The 21,990-nt window shown below is 46.6% G+C and overlaps 1 protein-coding gene across 4 annotated transcripts in view; it reads right to left on the bottom strand.

Annotated features, from left to right (window-relative positions):
• Nucleotides 1-21,990, bottom strand: part of LOC135385769 (DC-STAMP domain-containing protein 2-like) — a 115,917-nt gene that overhangs the window by 77,146 nt on the left and 16,781 nt on the right. For 2 of the 4 annotated variants that reach the window (XM_064615278.1, XM_064615281.1), the window contains exons 3-7: nucleotides 19,514-19,749; nucleotides 17,587-17,757; nucleotides 13,328-13,429; nucleotides 8,909-9,106; nucleotides 6,059-6,136 (exon numbers count right to left, since the gene is read on the bottom strand). In XM_064615278.1, the coding sequence (XP_064471348.1) occupies nucleotides 6,059-6,136; nucleotides 8,909-9,106; nucleotides 13,328-13,429; nucleotides 17,587-17,757; nucleotides 19,514-19,749 (785 nt within the window). The remainder of the gene's footprint in view (nucleotides 1-6,058; nucleotides 6,137-8,908; nucleotides 9,107-13,327; nucleotides 13,430-17,586; nucleotides 17,758-19,513; nucleotides 19,750-21,990) is intronic. The other 2 variants (XM_064615279.1, XM_064615280.1) reach the window with 1 other exon arrangement.

Below are 21,990 nucleotides of genomic sequence, written 5' to 3'. Positions count from 1 at the left end.
CCAGCCTCAGAACATCAGTTTATCTCTTGTTCAACAGGTGCCGCTTGCGTCGATTTCCGTCGTATGAATGTGTGTATGAGTGAGCAAAAATATAAGAGTGAAAGGAGGGTGAGTGAGAGTGAGTGGCTGGTTTGTCGTCCCTTCAGATGACGCACCCCGAAAGTCGCTGGAGAGGCGTGTTAGCTTAGCTCAATTGGTAGAGCCCTGGACCGGCAATCCAGAAGATGTGGGTTCGATCCCTACAGCTGGCTAACCTTTTCAGTGACTTTCATCTTTCATCGTTGATTTCTTAGGCAATTTGAGGCTTTGTGTGTATCTGTCCCCTCTATGTTGTTCCAGCCTCAGAACATCAGTTTATCTCGAGTTGTTATAAGTTTAGCTACGAACGGAGTACTAAAATGGTGTCCCAAATAATACAAAGTGATTTTAGCGAGCTTCAAGTGCTTCAACGATAATGTTGTTTTGCATATGTGTGTTGATAAGATTTGGCCACCAATGTGATAAGAGCTGTAGGTCAAAGTTAGTTCCTGGGCGCTAGTTCCTAGTTGCGGCGTAATGAATAATGTGTTCATGTAGTTGTGAATCTTGCTAAGTTAAAGAAAGTATTGTTATGTTGCTTGAGTGACATGTTATAAGTGCTTGCTAAGCGATAGCTGTAGAGATTTGTTATCTTTAGCAGGTTAAGCTTTGGAAAGAAGAACTTAGTAGGGTGAAAGTAAGGAATGTTGGTATTGTGCCGAACAATGTTCTTCTGGCACAGGAGTAGCGTGTTCAGGATGGTTAGTGCTGTTGTACACCCATCCAAGGTGATAATATGTCTGATGTGGGTAAGTTAGAGTACGATAAACCATTAATTTTGCCTTGCATGGGAAGGCGGTTCTTAGACGCCCTTGAATGCCAGTTGTATTTGTTTTTGTGATGTGACTAACGTGTTTGTCCCACGACATGGTATGGGTGAAACACACACCGAAATATTTAATTGGGTAGAGACACTTTCATAGAAGTGGTTCATAACATTATGGACGCATTGTATTAGACGCCCGAACCCAGAGGAAAAAAGAATTATTCTTCTACGTGTCGCACTCAGCGAGATACAAGCCCTCGAACGCACTCCCGAGCAAAGCGCAGTCATCACTGACGTCAGAATTGCGTCCATTCCCATTGGCAGTCGTAAGCACGCGACTTCTCGTGCGCTGCCTCATTGGCGGCGGTGTGGGTCTGTGATGTCAGAGCCGCATGCGTTTCGGTATCTGCGGTGCCCATTTTCTCCGTTTCTATTACCCTCTTCGCCTTGAAACATTCAATGCAGGCTTACATCGGTGAAAAGCGCCGTTTGATACGTTTATGTGGGATAACCTGGGATGACCTGTCGCAACCCCTGTAACTTCTGTCACAGTGGTAATTGTGCTGGTTCCACGGACAATGGGCACAGAGTATGTGATATGTTTACCTGGTGAGTGGTAGACAATTGCATTGGTTTTTGTGGTATTAATTTGTAGGTAGTTGTCAATGGACCAGCTGTGCAGGGTGATTAGATAGTTGTTCATTCTATTTATCAGGTAGGATGGCGACTCGCCTTGCAAAAATAAGCCTGTGTCGTCAGCGCAGGTGATAAACTTAATGCCGAAGTCGAACATGTCGTTAATATACATGATAAAAAGTAGGGAGCCGAGAATAGCTACCCAGTGGTACGCAAGACGATGCATGAAGTACGTCTGAATGGTTACCACGTATGTCAACAAATTGATGGCGATGTTGAAGGTAAGTATTAGTTTTAGTGGAATGCCGCGAGCACCGTAGTGTTGGAGTTTATGAAGGAGCACGTGATGATTTACTAAATGAAAGGCTTTAGTATGATCAATGAAGGCTCCTAGTGTCGTGAGCTTGTTCTCGAAGCCTGAGATAATGTGTTCTTTTTGAGCAAGAAGGGCAAGTTCAGTGGAGCGCTGTTCTCTGATGCCAAAATAAGAATCTGAGAGTAAACTTCTTTTTTTTTTTTTTTTAAGGTAGAGAGTTTGTGATGGATAAGTTTCTCAAGACCAAGATGTGTCAGAAGGCGGTGTGCCAGAAGGCAATAGACCGTTTACAGCAGAGTTATCTGGGCGCCGCCATCTTAGCGCACGTGACCTTGCGCGCCACTGCTTGCCTTCTCTTTCGACTACCTGTTGGCATGGCGCACGCAGTATTGCGCTGCAACTCAGAGACGCTTTCCCCGATTTTCAACTTTTTACAATGAATTCCGGGTGGAAGGATGAGACGAGGCTTTGGCCGAAGCTTAAACGGTCAGGTGAGTGCGCTTTTTTATATAATTTAAGTTGCATTTGCTTGATTTAGAGTGATATTTCTGCCCTCGTGCGTCCCAAATGATCGGCCCAACTATGTTTGAGTTACTACACATTTCGGCGGTTCTTTTTTTTTTTTTTTTGCGTATACGTTACATTATGAATACGTTCATAATGTAATATCGTAAGATCGTGATTTCTTGCTTTTATCGCAAGAGTTGTGGTACAACTACCTGAGGAAGGTATGCATGTATAAGGGCTGTTATGTTTGCGTTATGAAGTAGCATACTTTTATTCTTGATTTCAGATGTATACAACTACATGATCAACGAGACAGACGGAAAGCCTGCGCTGAACTACAGAGGGTTTGCAAAGGGATCGAACGTGTTTGATAGTGGCCCTGTCGGTGTAGTACTGTGCCAGTGCAATGATGGTGTATGCATTTTAAATGCTGACATCAAGTCGACACAAACAGTGAGCAGAACGTATAGTGCAGAGATTCGCTTCGAGTCCACTTTGGCGGCAACATGCACCTGTAAAGCGGGTTTGAGCAGCAGGTGCAGTATATCTATGCACTGTCCATCAAGGTTGTTGAGGCGACAAACAATGGGCTCACGAATGCCTCGTGCACTGGCAAGGCATGTACATGGAACCGTTCTACTGCAAGGAACGTGATCCCTCCTACTATGGAGGACGTTTATTCTCACAAGCAGTCAACGCCTAGAGCAGAGTTTGGGGCTCACACAGAAATGCTGCGCCACCTTGAGGGCTGCATTATTCACCCTCGCTGACTTTCCCGGTTTGAAATCCTTCCTCTGAAGATTCGATACCCACCGTTGTCGGATCAGCTTGTTTATCTCTCCTTGTGGGAACCCGTGCATTGCAAAAGGCCTCGAACACGGGCAGTCCTTGTGTATAGCGACGGCTCGTGAATGTCACAAACTGCTTCGTCCCACAGGATCAGATCTCTGTCACAGTTTCTACACTCAATCACAGACCAAGTCTTCCCTCTGCTTTTCCACATTTTGCACAAAATTGTAGCGCAGCGGCTAAAAATCTCGGAAGCGCTCACATATGCAAAGGCACACAGGCACTCGCAGAAGGCAAGCAATGGCAGAGCTAGTGTGGCGCCATCTATTAGCACCTGAAGCAACTGGCTGCTGTAAACGGTCTATATATCACCATGTGTTCCTGCACCACGACAACAACAACGTGCAGCGTCAGAAAAAGGTAATGGCTACAACAGTGGCCACCGCTTCGTGGTGCTTGCAGACGTCAACAGACAGTCACGACTTCTTGACATCAGCAAGCATCACAAAAACAGACATTTGAGAACTGGCAAGCTTTACCCCTATGGCTGACAACTCTTAAAGGAGTACGGAGGGCCATTAATTTTTTTTTTTTTTTTTTTTTCAGATTAAGACGTCTGATGAAAGTGTTTGTGTCATTTTGCCGAATAGCGGAAAGGTATTGATGTGTGCAATTTGTCTCCCAGAAAAAAAAAAAAGAACATAAACATGGCTCTGCGCGTTCACCCTTAACTCGCCACTACGGGTAAAACGAGGAGGAGAAGTATGATGCACGTCACCGATGGCGTTACTGGGGCAACTCGTTCTGGTTCGCTCGTCAGTGGGAGTCAGCGCACTGTCCCTTTGCCATCGTCAACCAGTTTTGCCAACGGGAGAATTGGGGATAGAAGGAGCGGCCGAATCATGACAGAGTCAGAGGCAACGCTTTTTGAGAACCCCGAACAGCAGAGTAGCAGACAACATTTCTCTGCGCCAATCAACGAGCGTGGCCCCTGTAGCGTTAGCGCGGAGTCCCAGGCAGATCACAGGCTGGTACTGCTCTCCACCGCCGCTGCACACGGTCGCTTTTTGCGGCGTACTCTAAATTCAATTTCTGCGATAATTACGGCTCTATGGGGCGAATTATTGTGCATCTTACTGGCCTTCTGTCATGTCTTTTCGGAAGCAGCACACCAGTAACAGACACAACATACTTTATTTGTCCGCGGCGGGCGGACCCCAACTGAACGTTACATGAGAAGCGGTTGCAATGAAGAAGAAGAGACAGAGCGTGACATGCGCTTAAATGGGAAAGGCGGTGGGCGTAGCCCGTTATCACACAAGTGCCGAGCGCGCATGTTATCACACTTGATACTACATATCATCTTCCCAAGCAGCACAATGTACTGAAAGTCGAGTGCAATAGGGGTAGACGGTATGTGTCTTATCAATGTTCTTTAGTGTCACGAGTGTGTTCAAGGCCTTCCACCTACCCGTCCACCCCTATTGCACCCGACTTTCAATACATTGTGCTGCTTGGGTTCTTAACAGTTTTGTACAAAGAAAACAAGGTGTTAAAAATGACTTCTGTGCTACTCTAACACATATAAGACGAAGAAGGTAGCAAAAGTAAGGCTTTCCCCAGCAGTGCACACACTCTTCTAGGAGCCTCAGTGCATCCAAGATAAGGTACCCGAAAAAGATATCCGAACCGATCCGTTCCGATCCGATCCGTTACCACCTGAGAGCGACAGAAAGGGGGGCAGGTACGTACAGATTTGAGAAACTGAGAGTATGGTATAGATACAGGCCAGCTATTGGACAAACTCGTGTGTTCGTCTTGTCCCTGTATGGCTTTGCCCAGAGTCAGGCATTTCACATTACGAAGGCATCCTTGTAGTGCCAGCTTTTGAATCGACGATAGGATAGGCCGTGATAAGAAGTCGGTTTTGACTAGGACGGCATCAAGAGAACCACATCAGACGAATTGTCTGGAGCGCGGTAGAGTCAAAATCAAGTCGTGCTACGCGTTTAATTCATGCTGCTTTAAATCGTTTTATAATCGTGATGGTGTATCTAAGGTTGCCGCGAAGTTCTTAAGAAACCTAAAGAAAATAATACGAAGAGAAAAAAAAATCACTGGAGCCATCACGGTTCCAAACGTGGATGGTTCATTAACAGAGGAGCACGTTCGTCAACAGCTGGGACAGAGCGTAGCTCAGTGAAGCCAGGATCACTGGTAGTGTAGATTCTGACTCGATGTCGCGTGTTACACGTACTCTGACACATGTTTTAATTGCATGTTAAAGCATTCTCAGAAGCTCAATTCTAGGACACAATGTCACGCATAAAAAATATTGATATGTATACATGAAGAAAAAAAAAAGGAAACAAATGCGCATTGGACGGACGAATCCCTTCTCGTAACATACATTTTGTCTTGAACTTGTCTACATAACCTTGGTTCCTTCCTTTTTTTTTTTTAGTTACCTACCCTTCGAGGTGCACACCACACCGACTTTGCATGCAACGACGTTACGAATTCAATGACCCGCCTTGCCTGTGTTGGTCTCTCGCAATTCACAATACCCGCAGTATACTAAAGAACGTGTCGAAAATACAAAGCAAAGTCCCCTAAGGCGAGCGTTTGTCTGGGCCCTCCCTAATTTTGACAGGAAGCGCGTCAGTAAAACATCATCACCCGAATAACGAGGAAAGCGTGGATCCCATCGAAAATCTAAAGGATAATATGTGTGAAACGCGAGCGAAGGCAGCTTCTCCTTTGTTACGTGCAACGCATGCTTAATGCTATAATATTTCCGTTCACAATAGCAAAAACAAGGCATTAGAATAATCTTTGAAGGCGTTTCCGCTCTTCCAGCTCCGAATAAAGTGATTGCCGGCCATTGTGCCATGAAACCCCTTCTTGGGGGAAAAAGTCAATCCAGCTTTGCATAATTGGGAAGGTGAAAGTCTTGATCCGCTCACCACTTTCAATCCTGTCGATGACCTGCACTTTCACGAAATCGATTATGATGGCAGGAATGGCGCACAACAGCATGATCACTGTAATGAGAAACTGCTTTCAGATAATGCCGTCGTGAAAATTTGAGCACTTTCTGTAGATAATATTGCAACACAGCAAAAACACAGCTTTCTGGGTGTACTCAATGTGCCAATATGATTTTCTATTATTTATTTATTTATTGTTATGAAGCCTTTATTTCGCTGTACAAAGACGGTGTAGCAACCCGAGACAAAAAGCCGATAAGAGCGGCTTGACAACGCCTCCTGCCCGAAGCAATGGCAGATGGCTGCAAGCATGTGAAAAACTGGAGCAACACGTGCAAAATAGTGATACAATCCCTTTGAAAAATGAGCAAGCTAAAACATCAGGTAACTAAAACTAAGGCACCAGAGCAGAAACAAGGAAACAAAGCAAGTAGAGAATGCCATATAGAATTCAGAATAACGTTTCTCTCGGCTCCTTTTGTCTCAGATTTGCAATAGTAGGATTTTTCCAGAGTAATACTTACTGCATTCTATAGGTGGTACTTAAATTAGCATAGTTGGTCCTGCGGAAAAGTATTTAGCTGAGCTGTGGTTTACGTGCGTTATATATACAGTGAACCCTCGTTAATATGACCCCCGATAATCTGACATACGCGCTTTACGACCATACTCCTGGGGAACAATGCAGTGAAACCTCTGCAAATCCCCCCGTTAATATGACAATTCCGCATTATGACTAAAATTTTCGGGAACGGCCATGGTCATAATAACGAGGGTTCACTGTATCCAGAATGTTGCCAGTACTATTGCAAGTGGCCGGCATCAGCCCCATCCCATCATCGTCTCTTCATGTGAGTGTATGTGTACTGTGGCTAGAAGGTAGTATGTGTGTGTGTGTCTGGGACGCTTTCCCGACCGAGAAATTTCGAATGATGTTTTTTATTTTTATTTTTTTACGACTGCTGTTCGCATTCACGCATCAAATTTATTTTCGACGGGTGTTTCACGCTTGTTGTTCGACTAAGTTTAGCGCCTGAATCTATTATGGCGGGAACGACTCGTGCGCTAGTCATTCGTAGAAAAGAAAAGTAGCTAAACTTGCGCTGAGTTCTAGTGTGCTATCCACATGGCGCAGCAACTGAAGGAAAAACTAAAGGATGCAAACATGTATATCACGATGGCATACGTTCGATTTCGGATCAGAATGGAGTGAAGGACGTTGCTTGTACAACCCTCTACTCACTTAGCCCAACTGTTCATTTCGAGAAAGGAATTTATTTCATTTGGCACTTGGGTGTAAATGAGATCGTGGTCTTAGTGAGCAGCTGGTCGAAATGTCGCCGTACTGCGTTAACAAACATAACAGAATGTGTATTTTTCAATATGTTAATCAGTCGAGGCCCATAGTGACACGAAGATAAGATGGATAGTGTGGAAGATACCACAAGGTTCTCCAGATTTCACCTGCCATCTGGCGTGGGAGGGACTTAATACAAGTTGTGACCTCTCGCTCTCGAATTGAATAGCATCCGCATTGTGCATGACTTCCGGCTTTTGTGTGTGCAAATCGCAACTTTCCAAACGAACCTTTCACTGTTCACCATGGTTCACACTGCTGCGTTTCATTGCGTTCGAATGCGGGCGAACGTTAGGTTACCGTAGCAAAAGACGCGTGCGAAACCTTCCCCAGCAGAACACAAGGAGCTCGCCCGAGCTGAACTTTTTCCGACGCATGCACGCACCGATCCGCAAGCGGCGAACCAATCGCCAGGTTCCGCGCATGCGTGTTGAGGCGCGTTTCCTTTGTGTGAGACGGGCAGTAGCTTCTGTGACGCCACACTCGAACGTGGACGCAAAGCTTTCTGCCACAAGTCTTCATGGACAAAGCGGTCACGAAAGACGCGTACTGACTGTCACTTGCGCTGCCTGCATGTCCGCACGCATACGTACGCAGGCGTGAGTACGCTACGAAACGCAATAGTGTGAACCAAGCTTTCTCCCATTTACATACCGTTGCAATAATGCCATCATCGTTACTTTTGTTGTTTGATTCCTACTGCATGCAATATCAGACATGACTCTTGCTGAGGGCAACCTCTGAGCGTCGCAATACGGCGAGACCTTATGTCGCGTATCATATTACAGAGTATCACTCCTCGTCTGCAATACCGATAACGGTACAATTCAATATTTACAAATGTGGTTCTTTTCCAATGGCGAATTGGTTGATCTGAAGCGGCCTTTTTGGTCCGCGGCGGCGAAGTCGTGTTTCACTGGCCATTTCGGGGCAACTCGCGCCGTCGCGGCGCGCTCTTTCTTGCTCTGCCGAGAAAGGCCGAATTCAGCTGGAACTCCAACGAATCGGTGTCGTAACTTGCGAGGTCGACCAACAGCGAGCATTCGGACGACTTGCCGGAGTTTGCCGGATGTGGGCGACGCGACTTCTTCCCGGCTCTTGGAGAGAGCGTGGTTCTTTTTCGCTGATGGATTCGGATTCGAATCCCTCCGTGCCCGATTTTCTTGCTCTGCAGCCGACTCAGGAGCTCGCTCTGGGTCGACTGGTCGAAATTACTATAAATTCACCCAAATGAACTATGGGCGAATCTTTCGGGCATATTTTACGAAGTTTTTTTTATTCATTCATCTATAGATATTTCTGTTCCACGATAGTGTACGTCCAGTCCTCTCAAGACGTTGCTAAACAGTTTTCGAGACTGTATTCCACTTTCCCTATATTTTCCGAGTTGAGAGAACTCTTCTGCAATAGCAGGAGTAGGCACAAGCATAATCTACTCAACGTTACGTAAGGGATATGAAGGGCTCTACCTTTAGCGATGTAACAAATGTACTGGACAGCCCGAACGGGTGAGCAGAGCCAATTCAATAGAGATGGCATCATGGCAACGCAGTCTTGGAAAGCGTCTTCCAGTGGCTTCCGGCACTTCTCGTACGGCTCCCCCATGCGCTTGTTGCACACGGACACGATGTGGTACAGCCACTGCAACGCTCGACGAAGAGCTCCGACTGGAAGGAGATGATATTCCACTGACTCGGGTTTTTCTTCCCCGCATACTGCAGGGAAACCACGACCAGCGGGACCACAGTTCCATGACATTCAAGCTGAATGTCATGCGTTCGTGCTGCGTACAGAGCTACACAACAAAAAAATAAAAATAAAAGAAACACCATTGCTTCAATAGAAAAATTCGAAACAGCGTAGATGTTAAATTTTCAGCCATAGCCGCTCGTGATGATATGCAGGTTTAACGTACACTCGACAAACAAATATGGCCGACCTGAACCGCAAAAAAGCTGAATGGGAACAACGGCGGTTCTTCGCAAATTGTGTAATGTTGTAATTTTTTTAATGTTAAAAAATTCGTAAGACACATGTCAGTCGATAACTTTTAATCCGCGTTTTTTTTTGTTTTTTTTTACTATATGACGTTGCTGTTTTCCGTTCACGTGTTTTTTTTTTTTATTCCGTGTTAGCGCCGCGAAGAAGCTGTGGCTATTAGAGGCGTACAGGTGTGGACAGATGGAGAGAGGACAGCAGGAAGAAGTGGGAGACAGGGGGGAAGGGATTAGTATGCGTCCTGGACCGACTTCAGGGGGAACTGTGCCGACATTCGTCTGGAAAGTCTTCGGAAAACCCAGGGAAAAACTCAGACAGCGCAGCCGGTGGCAGGATTCGAACCCACCACTTCCCAGTCTTCAGCACAACCTTGGCTACCACCGGTCATGCCCCTGGTTGTTCAAGTAATGCAGTCATCGAAAAAGCCATACACGGGCGGGATTTTAACCGCGCATCCCTCGATTACCGGTCGAGCGCCCAAACCAATTCAACCATGTTGGCGTCCAGTGCCGGATTTAGGGGAGGGCAGACGGGGCACTTGCCCCGGGGGTCCCCACCAGAAAGGGGCCCCCACCAGTAAAGGTCTTGTCCAAGGGAAATCTCTTTTGCATGCCTGAAACGCATCCCTGAAACGGAAACTTGGTAAAAATCTGTCCTCCGTCCACGCATATCGACCCCGAATAACACATTGGATAGACATGAATAGAATATTTATTTCACTTGTCTGCGAAATGTTCAAAATATGACAAAACCTGACTGCTGAAAAATCTCGGACTTGTGTGCCACACGGCCGCCGTCCTTTAGATACAAAACGGTGTCATTTATAGACATATAATACACGAATACGTAGAATAGATAGAATAATACATGGGATACACGAGGGAGCCCCACAGCACAGTGCCCCGGGGCCCCTACCACTGTAAATCCGGCACTGTTGGCACTGCTTTCCGACGACTTGCCTAGGAGCCCCAATGCTTCTCCTCAACCTCAGTGCTTCCTATACTCTGCTGCCGAGCGACCCATCAAACATATAAGAGATCGCATCGCGACGCCCCCACCCCTCCCCTTCTTCCGGCTTTTAGCGATGCCACAACCTTTCGATTTCAGTGCGTGAACAGTAATACACAAAACTGACTCTGAAATTTAATTTAATTTTACAGAACTTTCATATAGCCATATTTAGTCAGCCGGGCTAGGTACCCAGAAAGAAAACAAATAGAAGAACGGCACGGGAGCAGGAGTGGAGTAGCTGTTCCTACCCATTAAAGTGAGCGTGCTTGTTGGACCAGGGGGGCCGCTATCAAGAGTCTGTCTGTCTTTTTTTCTTTTCTTTTTTTCTTTTTTGTGGAACAGAATAGTGAGCAGAGCACGGTCTAAGGAGATCGAACGTCCTAGGAGTTTCCCATGGAACAACAACAACTTTACTTTGACTTTGGAGAGTGGAGAGGTTCATCGCCAGAGGCGGTACTCTACTGAGAGCATCGCCTGTGTCATTTTCCCTAGTGCTGATTGAAACGTGTATTTCCTGGGTGCGACACCCTACCGGCGAGCGGAGACGCGCTCGTTTACTCGTTCAGAGTGTTGAGCGAGTGCGCTGGTGGCGACACACCGCGGTAGTTTCGGTATGGCTTGAATGTGCTCGAAATGTGGTTTGAATTGGTGTCGCTGCCGGCGCACTTCTCTAACTCCTCCACCCCCCTCAAAACGTGTGAAGAAGACCCGCTTCCGCTTGCCGCTAGGGTGTTGCACCCAGGGGAAAATACACCGCTCGCGTTTTCCGTAAACTTTTGTCGGGACCTGTACACTATTAGGGTACCTTTCTCATTGACCTCGATAAGATAAATAATCATATAAGTTGAAGGGCCAGTCTGGACGTCACCTACATATTCGTTATAGCGATACCAGCTGCAAGTGGAAGGGCTATAACTCGGGCTATAACTCACAGCAGCGTCGATGGTATATCACATTATAAATACTAGTACATCTATTCATAGCCTGTCTTATACATATAAACATTCGTTGTTTTAGAGTTAATTGGAAAATGTGTTGGAAGATACATTATTCACAAGGCGAGGCGTGGACTTTGCAAATGGAGTATACTGTTGTACACACGTGGCGTTACCGGGATGAGGTCTAATAAAATAAGAAGCCTCGTTATGACATACTGCTGCAGTGGGTCTGTCCGGCACATACAAATTTAAAAGGCTTTCCTATGGTCTTCTTCAACGTGTGTACATTCGTTTCGTGCAAGCTGTTAGCTCAGTTGATCCTAAATTTGGAAATGTAATTTTGTGAAGATAAAATACAATTTGAAAGCAATTTGAAAGGTGACTCCAGAAAAGCGCGAGTTAGTCTAGGATTAGAAATACCAAAGCCATCACGTTACCTCGCATCTCGTGACTATTCAACGCAGCGGCGTAGCCAGAAAAATATTTCAGGAGGCCTTCCGTGCGGGCTTTACATGAGGGAGGACGATTTCCCCTCGTTTCCCTGTCCCATATGCACTGCCAAGGGCACGATCTCTGGGCGTTTAACCTCCCCCTCCCCCTTTTGGCTACGCCACTGGTTCATCGCATCATGCATCTGGTGACCACTATAGTTTAAAAAGCCTGAGTGTAAGGGGCAAGCAAATAGATCTCTCCCTGTTTGTAAACAAATGACGTCATAGTGTTCGACAGCGCCGCCAACTTGGTAGAGTTGAACTACGCTCGAAGCTAGAGGCGAACAAGGTCGTGCCCGAAAGCCACGGTCTTGAGGGGATTACGATGGTCCCTGAAAGGGACGCGACGTTCGGTCCTACTTTTCTTTCAATAGGAGGCAGCGAACAACAGCCCATTCGTGGAACCCAGCTCTCCCCTTCCGATTTGTTTCGGTTTCAGTGTCTACCAACCAACGGCATAATGACATTTCTCTGGTAGATGTCTATTAGATTTTTATGAATGATCACGTATCACGACTCAAGAGAATAATACATTTGTGGTTTGTGGACTGTAATAGCGGTACAGTCCTGCACTATACTTTTTACACCGTATTCGATTACATGCTCATATTCATTAAAGACAAAGAACGCAACTTAAAGGTGGGAACTGTTCATGTTCCACGAACAAGTAAGGCTCTCCCGGTTTCCATGAGGGACTTGCACACTTGCTACGCAAGCAGGCCCGGGGCTAATAGGCAGTTAAAAAATAGAGCACCCAAGCGCGCTTTGGGGGTCCCAGAGAAATAAGAGGTTGTCACTGCGCATTCCTGGAACACAAAACAGTGTTCTCTGCAATGCAGTGACCGCTGCTTATTTTCTTGGGAGCCGCAAAGCGCTTCAGCGTCATATATTCTAAAACTGTCTAATACCTGCATTTCAGCAGCACCCCAACATATTCTCCTGCATCAGGTCGTACCGCCTTCATTTTAGCACCAACCGTATACTGTTCTGAGAGACATCTGTGGCGGAACATTGGAGGGTCCCACCCTGTAAGCTATACGTCCTCTTTCTCCATCACGGGCGACACATCCCTGTGCATGAAGGAATGATGAGGCACAAACTTGCGTAGGTGCCGTCTGTGGATATTAACACGTGTTGCAAACATAAACCGGAACGCCAGCGTCTGCCAACTTTATCCTTAATGAAGGTGTTACATCGCATAATTTAATATGTGTGCAAGCCTGCGGTAGGAGGATAGACACATATAAAAAAGACGCATACTAAAGCGCAATCAATTATCTCATTCCTCTTCCGAAAATTGCGTAGCCAAGAAAATCAATAAATCGCATAGCAGGATGATGTAGTGAAGCCTTTGGCAGGACAACGCGTTTCCTGAATCGATGTTGAAAGGTTACATAATATATTCGATGACCTTTTTGTCAACTGTTGCTCTTGAGTCACAAAGACTTACATATTTCAGCGAAGAGGTTCTTGATTGACAGAAAGGCTTTTTTCATCAGCTTTGCGAAGTCCAAAAGAAGTTGAATGATCTGCTTCGCCTTCTCGTACACGGCTGAAAGAAGTGCATAAAGCACGGGTCCATAAGCATGCGTTACCCAGCTCAACGATGCCCGAACATAGCAACAACAACGGATGGCAGCGAGGTCGAAGGGGATACTGTTAACGGGTTGGTCATGCATGATGGAAGGCAATTGGAAGCATGACAAAGCGGAGCGCTCTCTAATTGGTCTCCTCAAACGATTTGCCCAATCATCGCGGGAGGTCGTTTGAGGAGACCAGTCAGAGGCCTCTCCGCATTGTTGAGATGGAAAGCGTAAATTGCGGTTTCTTTGGCTCATACATCACGAACAACGCAACCGATGAATCACGTTCATTTTGCGTTATCATGTCAAAAGAGCGGGAGCCTCGGCTATTCCCATTGGGTCTCGAAAGCACATGACACTCGAAAGCACATGACGCGACCGCCTCATTGACTGATACGCCCGCCGTTATGTTAGAACCAGTCGGGTGCAGGGTGGCCAGGTAAAAGTCCTGAAAACTCGCACGATAAGAAAGTAGCCCAAAGTAGCCAATATCCCTTGTATGTAGCCATTTCTGTAGCCAGTGGTGTGCAGGCATCATATATTGAATGAAGGACTCCTTACCGAGCTCTAACACGCGAGCACACAAACCAAACAATCCGAAGGACATCGCACCGGCTGAGGGAAGGCCAATCGTCAAGGGAGACAGCAATGAACGCACTGTGCGTACTTCTGCATTATGCGGTGCACAGGGTTGCCAGATTGGGCTCTAAACAGTCAAATTGGGCTACTTTTTGTGACAGTTGGCGGGGTGTTTTCTTTTTTGGCTACTTGGGTATTTTTGTGCTATTCCAGCGTTTCACGCCATGCGCTCGGACTACAGCACGCGACCACACGACGATAGTAACCCGGTCATCCCTCGTTTCTGCATTTGTGTCCCGGCACATAATAATGCACTGCCGTCTGTCGCGACTGAAAAAAGTAATGATCCTTTGCACTCCCAGGCTGGACATGTTAATGGACAGCAAAATAGATATTAACAGATTCGAAGACACATGTTGGAACCCTTTTTCGGAATTCGGTGATCCTGTGGCGTACACAGGTGGTGATACTGCAACGCAGCTTTTGTTCGTGTACAGTCAGAATTTCGAAGTTGAAAGGAACCAATTCCCGTGCGACTTTACTGTTCTTCTGAACTTGCTGAATTTGAATAAGTTGCGCGAACTGGAGAGAGTGCCTTGGGCTCGCTGGTGTTCCATTATTAAAAGCCCCAAAACTAATGCTGTTGCAATATTAAAGACTTAACCATGTTCAGGTCTGTGCACACTTTAGTAACACGACGCGCATATAAACGGTTGCACCAAGTAAAAATTTGCCGGGTCCGCGGCCACGCGAGCTAACGTCAAGGTCAGGTTCTCACCTTCACGCTAGTAACTCGCAATGTGGTGAGCATGGACGCACCTTTACGTAAAGCTGCCGGTTGTATGGAGCCTGTACTTGATATCATGCTGCCCCCGGCTTGGTGTCGTTGAAAGATTTACATAAGCAATCAAGTTATAAGATATATGTGGTGCATCATATCTGATTCAACACATCTTGCGGTTCTTATACACACCGTTTGTTCCGCTTTAGAACACCGGAATATAAAAACATTGCCACCGACTTAACACAGCATACAGAATAACAGCATTTAATGATGCGTTTCGTCTCCTATACAGGAGACTTCATCAGTCCACGGCATGGGACGGTTGGCAGAACACCGCTTCGAAACTGACGGGAAAATGGACGTTGTTGAAAAGACTTTGTGCCATCCGACGCCTTCCTGAACAAGTTATGAATTCCTCCTGAACAAGCCAACTTATGAATCCATAATCCAGGAGTTTTGCGTATGCGCTTTTCATAACCCATGTGCAAGTCGACTTCTGTCTGGCGGACCTTTCCTTTTTGCCTGCCTTTTTTTTTTTCGTAATAAACATATCCCCCCCCCTCCCCCATGTGCAAGTTGCATGCCCCAGCTTATTCTGTATATTCTCCCGGTTTTGTGAACAGAGTAACGAAAACGCTTTTGGCTATTTTGGCTGTTTCTTCTTTTATGCTTGGCGTGCGTTGGCTACTTTTGGGCTATTTTCTGAATCTGTTTTGGCGGGAGACGAGTTTGGCATCTGGCAACCATGGCGGTGCACGATGTAAGCTATCCTGATTTAGGGACACAAATGTAGTGCGAAGTAGTATCCACAAAAGTAGCCAGAAAATAGCCAAGTCGCCATTGCCCAAACTTCGGCGCCACGACAGTCAGAAAGTAGCCCGTTGTGCGTAAAGTAGCCAAATCTAGCAACCCTCTAGTTTGCGCGGAATCGGTAGCTTTCTGACTGTCGTGACGCCGAAATTTGACCACTGCTATTTTCTGGCTACTCTTGTGGACACTTCTTCTCGCTGCATTTGAGGTTCATGTACACCTAAATCGGAGTAGTTTTCATCGGTACCACATAATGCCGAAGCACGTACAGTGCGTTCATTCCTGTTTCGATTGATGACCGGCCTTCCCTCCATCAGTACGATGTCCTTCGGACTTTTTCGTTTTTGCGCTGCCGTTTTAGCACTCCTTATAGCCCTTCATTCCATATACAGCATGCATATCGCTGGCTACATCATTGGCTACATACCAGGGATATTGGTTACGTTTGACTACCTGGAGACTTTCAGGATTTTCACTTGGCAACCCGATTTACAGGGCCTCTGGATGGCGCCTTTCCTCCTCTGAGCGCCACGCTCTCACTGCCCCGCTTAGGGAGCGACGTCACGTCGCCGGAGCTTCTGCGGCCGCGGAAACAGCGCTCATCTTTAAAAAAAAAAATGCCAGATAGATTATTGGCATTTGCCGGAACATAGTGGTATCGGTTTCAGAGACGGGTTTCCGGATGCGACCGTCCCTTTAATGTCAATCGTAGCATTATGTGACGACAGATTTTGAGGGGGTGGATCCAGGACATCCAGATTGCCCCTATAGATCCGGTTATTTTGCGCAATTAACACAGCTCGACTCACTTGACTCGCTATGAACTCCGTTCTGCCACGCGTGTGAACACCATTCGACATCGCCTGTAAGGGGAATAAAATGCGTCTCTTCTCTTGTGTCTTGTGAAAAAGCTAGTGCAGGAAATATAAGGTCTCTTCGATTTGAGCTGCACCTCTGGCACCAGTTCAGAGCAGTGTCGATGTCGTGCAAGCGCGTGTGCCGCCGACTGAGACAGTGCAGGTGGAGAACGAAGAAGCGAGTGCAGGAGCAGACTGGTCATCTGCTGTCCGCGCCGCTGCCGCTGTCATGTTCGTTATGATTGCCTTCCTTTCATGTATACTGTTCGCGTGTGTTGTGCATCGTTCGCTAAATAAGGATTTGTTATGGTTCTGTACCTACAAGCAGCTTTGGAGCTGCTGGATTCAGACAGCAACGACGAGTTGGACGACATAAGTATTATACTTGCTTACGCCAAAGCGAATAAGATCGCAGTTTCAGATTCTATAAGAACACGAGTGTTTTTCCTACTCGGTCCTTCATCTCTGTATATTTTTTATGAAATAAAAGCAAGAAGATTCTCGGCCGCTTCAAAGCTTGCGTCTTTTTCCAGCGCAGTAAAGACAAGCGTAACAATATGCTTCCCGTGCAGGAGAAAATTCGAATCATCCCTTCAGTTCGGTCTCAAAATATAACCACATTATCGCTACCCACATGTTTATCGCGACCATGCAAGTTCATTGACTGGTGCCCCGCACACATGTCCACCGTCTTGCTGAAGGAAGGAACCATCAGACATCCATGCCACCGACGCGAATCTGCGTCGTCTGCTCCGCGTACACTCGTACTGCACTTCCTATCCAGCAAGTGCAGGCCGACTGTGAACTCGTGCAGAACTAGTGCTACACCGTTACAAAACGAATACGAGACTGCAGAGGGCGCGAGCGGCACTGACGAAACGAATACAGAAGTCCACGGTCTGAACTGGTGGAACAAGTGCAGCCAAATCGAAGAGACCTATACACTGTGGGAGGTTCACGCCAACGATGGCCCTATAAAGCTAAGCCCTAAAGCGAGTTTAATGCTCCAAGATGCAGGCAATCTTTTTGTATTGTTTCGTTTTTGTCCCGTACATGCAGTAACGCCTGCTTCTGCTGTGTACTCGAGCAGCATTACCTTTAAGAGGCGACGTAGCAACTTCGAGTATCCGGCGGGTTTCATTGGCAATCTTTTCCTGGCCACAGCTAAGTCCCTTTGAGAGTACTTCCACATTGGCCGTGAAGTTCTCAGCTGGACCTGTCAGCACCAGGAAGTAGATGTAGGCCATCAGAGCCATGCGGCCTTCTCCTGAAGAGATGTTAGGTATCAATGTTATCAACGGTGACGGTTTGTAAGACAAATCGCAGGCAGTAGGCCTAACAGATCTTAAATCTCAAGAATGATTGAGTTTTCTTGCAGACGGTATATCGGGATCTATTGCTAGTAGATAGAAGCAAAGCTGTTTATGTTCCATATGGAAATATAAACGGCTCTGGGTAGAGGTTTTCGCAGACAGCCTCAATAATTAGCATCAATATATACAATATATATAATAATATATATGTAACAAGCCTAGCCTCAACAATTAGGGCCACGTACGTACGTATATTTTTATTAGAAATATGAGTAGACAGTGCAAATCCTTAAAGGAATGGTATGATGTCTCCCCTGCTGTGCTTGGTCTACTCCTAGATGTAGCTCCATAGTGCCTGACACCACCGATAGGGGATCATTGCGATCATTGGAGATTACAGACAAGTCTGTCTCGTGCAGTACATGATACTTCCTCACTTTGTTCAATTGCCTCCACAGCTCAACTGCTAATATCGTTTCGCACTGGCAACTCACGGAGACAGACTGTTTTTAAAGCGTGTCATTTCCCTTGTGTTGCGCAGATTTCGTCACCGGCTTTAATTGGAAGTGATCAGATTCCAGTCTCGCTTTTACGGTCGTAGTCCCGATGTCACGCTCAGCTATCTGTGGGACGGCGTTTTGTCCCACTTCTGCTGCAACGGACACACACTTCGTACACGGAATGGCACACGGAGCCCAGCGGAAGGAATCGCGACTTGGATTGGGTTGGTTACCAGGGCGCCCAAGCGGACTGGCTTTTACCCGTGGAAAGGATGTGGCCGAATCCACCATATCGATCATGACGCCTCCCAGACTTCCACGTTGGAAGGAGGTATCGCCTCCGTACAAGTGCTTTGCTCTCTCCCATTGCCCCCTCTCTCTCAGCTTTTCTTCTGGCCTCTCTCCTTGTGATTTCTTGCTACCTCCCTCATCTGAATACGATTACTATGTAACCTCCTTTCCCTCAACTTGTAGCCCCCTTTCTTTGGACTGATATACTGTTATAGTGTGTGTGTCGTTGCATTAAACATAAATTATGTTCGTTTTGAGTTGGTGTGCGTAGTGTGCTTTCTGTTGCCTCATGCTCAAGGATATGGCACCTATAGAGGAAGTTCACACCAGCTACAGCATGCTTCTGCTTTCAACGCATATGGTCACTTTACTTTAACCTCCGCCATGGTGACGTCGCAGGTGAATTTCAGCACATCACCTCGTGCTTGTTATCAGATTACGTTCGGACATGTTCTGGAAGTATCTCATTCAGAGGATGTCATTCCAATGACGATCATGTCACATGAATGATAACCAAGGAGCGTGGCCCGGTGGATATGGTGAATGGTGACTAAAGTCTTGCCTACAGACTGGGAGGTGACGGTAAAGAATCCATTGTGCTGTCTAAGAAAAACTTGGAAGAGTTTTCAGACAGGCACAGTTCCCCCTCAAATCGGCCCAACAACAACATGTAGATTATGAATGATGATGTCATGAAGAGTTTCCTCGTTTTGCCTGCGGGACCCTAACCCAGTGCATGTGGGTACGCCCACTAATCCACTGTTCTTTCTAATCCTTTCTTTCCTGCAGTACTTTCTCCTCGTCTATACACTACTCGTTAGCCACAGTTGATTCGTGTGTACAACGCTTACGTGGAATTTTTAAAAAAATCGGAATGGGACACTAGATGTCATGCAGAGCGGCTAACTTTTCTACTCACTGGAGAACATTTGCGGGAGTATCAGCAATATGATGCATCGAACGCAGTCTATGAATGCAGCGCCCAGCATAAGCACTGTTCCTGTGATGAAGAGCAGGAGAAATGTGATGAGTCCAGAGCTCTGTTCCATGCGCACGACGACCATGTTCAGGAGGACAGTCAGGAAAATTCCGCAGCATAGTGCCAGAAAGCTCTTCAGCACGCGGTTCTCAAACGAGTCAGGACGCAAGGACATCCTGCGAAAAAGTGGGTCGTGACTCCGCGGATCATGTAAACGACTCGATGGGTCAACCATCTAAAACAACCCGTCTGTGTCGGAGAATTCCTCGTCGGTACCGCAGTACATGTACGGCTCGAAGCAGAGTTAACTTGAAAGCGCCTCCAACCTGCGAAGCAGGGAGAGTGTCTTTAGCGACGCTTAGAAGAAATAAAGGGAAACAGTGTTTGAACCATACCACTCATACCTCATACTACCGGGGTGTCCGCCGTGTCGTGAATTGACTTCGAATGCGGGAAAGGGTGTTGCCTCTAGCTGTGGTCATCAACGCGGTGTATGTGGCGATTATGAAAGCTGTATGCTAGCTGATATTGCCGCGAAGCGATATCTTTGCCCCATTGGCGCCTATCTGAGGAATATTATGTTCGCCCGAATTGATTGATCATCAGTGTCTATCTCATCTCTATAACAGAATTAAAATGATTCAGAATGGACGCAAGTACCTGCATGTTTATTAAATTGAGAATAAACCATCAAGCAAGCTGGCAATAATTATAAACACTGATAGCTAGAGGTGTGGACGGCTGCGGGTTGTATCCGTGGATCCCCGCGGGGATCTGCGTGAATCCTCCTTTGCGGATAGCAAAATAACGATTTGAAATGCATTTCACCACATTACTGCCAGCAATGGGATCAAGTTCGCCCATGGCAATGAAACTCCCCAATGGCCCTCACCCTAAAGGTGATCACCATCACCTAAATCACTAAATAAAGTTGTTGCTGTTTGAAATATGCGAGAACAAAATATAGATACACCTATTGCAACAAGCACAGTTGCGGATCCAGTCGCGGAAATACATGCGCGGATACCGTGCGCATGCGGTACTTTCAATCTTATCAGAGCTCACCTCTAATGGCAGTCAATGTGACCTATAGAGTATCGAAACAATAATTAAAATGCAACGTCCTTGTCGCGCCACATTACGCGTTACGTTACCTAGGGTTCTCCGAGGCTCAGCAGAACCTTGCATGCGAGAAAACTATGTGAATTCGAACTGACATACTTTTGACGAAATAGCGACATGTAAGCTTAACCATTGCAACAAGCAATTCACTCTCAAGAGCAACGCAAACACATCTCATTCCTTTTAATTCAGTTATAGAACGCTACTGCTGATCATTTCGGGCGCGCTAGATACTCCCCAGATATAGGTGCCAACGGGGCAACGACATCGCTTCCCGTCGATATCAGCAAGCATTGCATAATCGCCACAAACGACGCGTTGATAGCCATAGCTGAAGCCAACGCGGGCAATACTCGTAATATCGTCAATCGCACCGCCTAGCTAACGACGGACACCCCCGTCACACGAGTTACTTCTTCTGAGCGCCGCTAGGGTGTCTCTCTGTATGCTCCGCAGTAGAGCACTAGAAAAACAAATTTCACAAACAAGAAATTTGTTTTTCTAGTGCTCAACTCCGCAGGTCGGAGCCGCGTTCAAGTTATCTCTGCTTCAAGCTGTACTACCGCGTACACAAGGTATCGCTATGGCCGCGTATCCACACGCTTAAAGGGGCAATAAACAGGTATACATGGCGCACTGTTTTTGAATGTATCGTGATACGTTGCCGACGGTGAACGTTCTCAAAAAATTGTTGTCGCAAAAAAGTAAATAATGACGCCAAACCGACTGAATATTCACTGCACTCTTTCGCCCTTATGCTCCGCCCTGCGATCTCCTGGCGACAATAGCGACACGTCATTTTGACGTCGCGCATCATCAGCCATTTAGAATGTGGGACGCCTATACATCAATTTTGTTGTAATATCGAGAGGTTAGGTCAACTCTAAACACATTCCCACTTGTCAAATCCAAGATAGCCAGTTCAAACCGTACCAAAACCCCTCAATATTATATTTCACGTGCGCACTATGTTTCCGATGCTGTATTGCTCCGCGAGGTCACCGCGCTGTCCCCACAACCGGTTCCCTCGCGAGATGCAGCTTGTCTCAGTGGGGTCCGTCATTGGCTAGGAGAGCGAAAACTCCCCCACTTCCAGCGCCTAGAATTCGGTGTTGCTATACGCTGGAATATAATGACGTGACTCGGTTCCAAGGATAAGGAGAGACTCGCGCGGATTATGCACTTTGAATGGCATTGTTTCGTGTTAAAGACGCTCGCTAGAGGCAAAAGAATTCCATATTTGGATATCGTGAGCTATGTTCTTTCATTGGGCATAATAATTGGAGAATGTTCCT

The sequence above is a fragment of the Ornithodoros turicata genome, chromosome 2 (assembly GCF_037126465.1).
Source record: "Ornithodoros turicata isolate Travis chromosome 2, ASM3712646v1, whole genome shotgun sequence".
Lineage (NCBI taxonomy): Eukaryota > Metazoa > Arthropoda > Arachnida > Ixodida > Argasidae > Ornithodoros > Ornithodoros turicata.
This window is presented reverse-complemented; position numbering and strand designations above follow the sequence as displayed.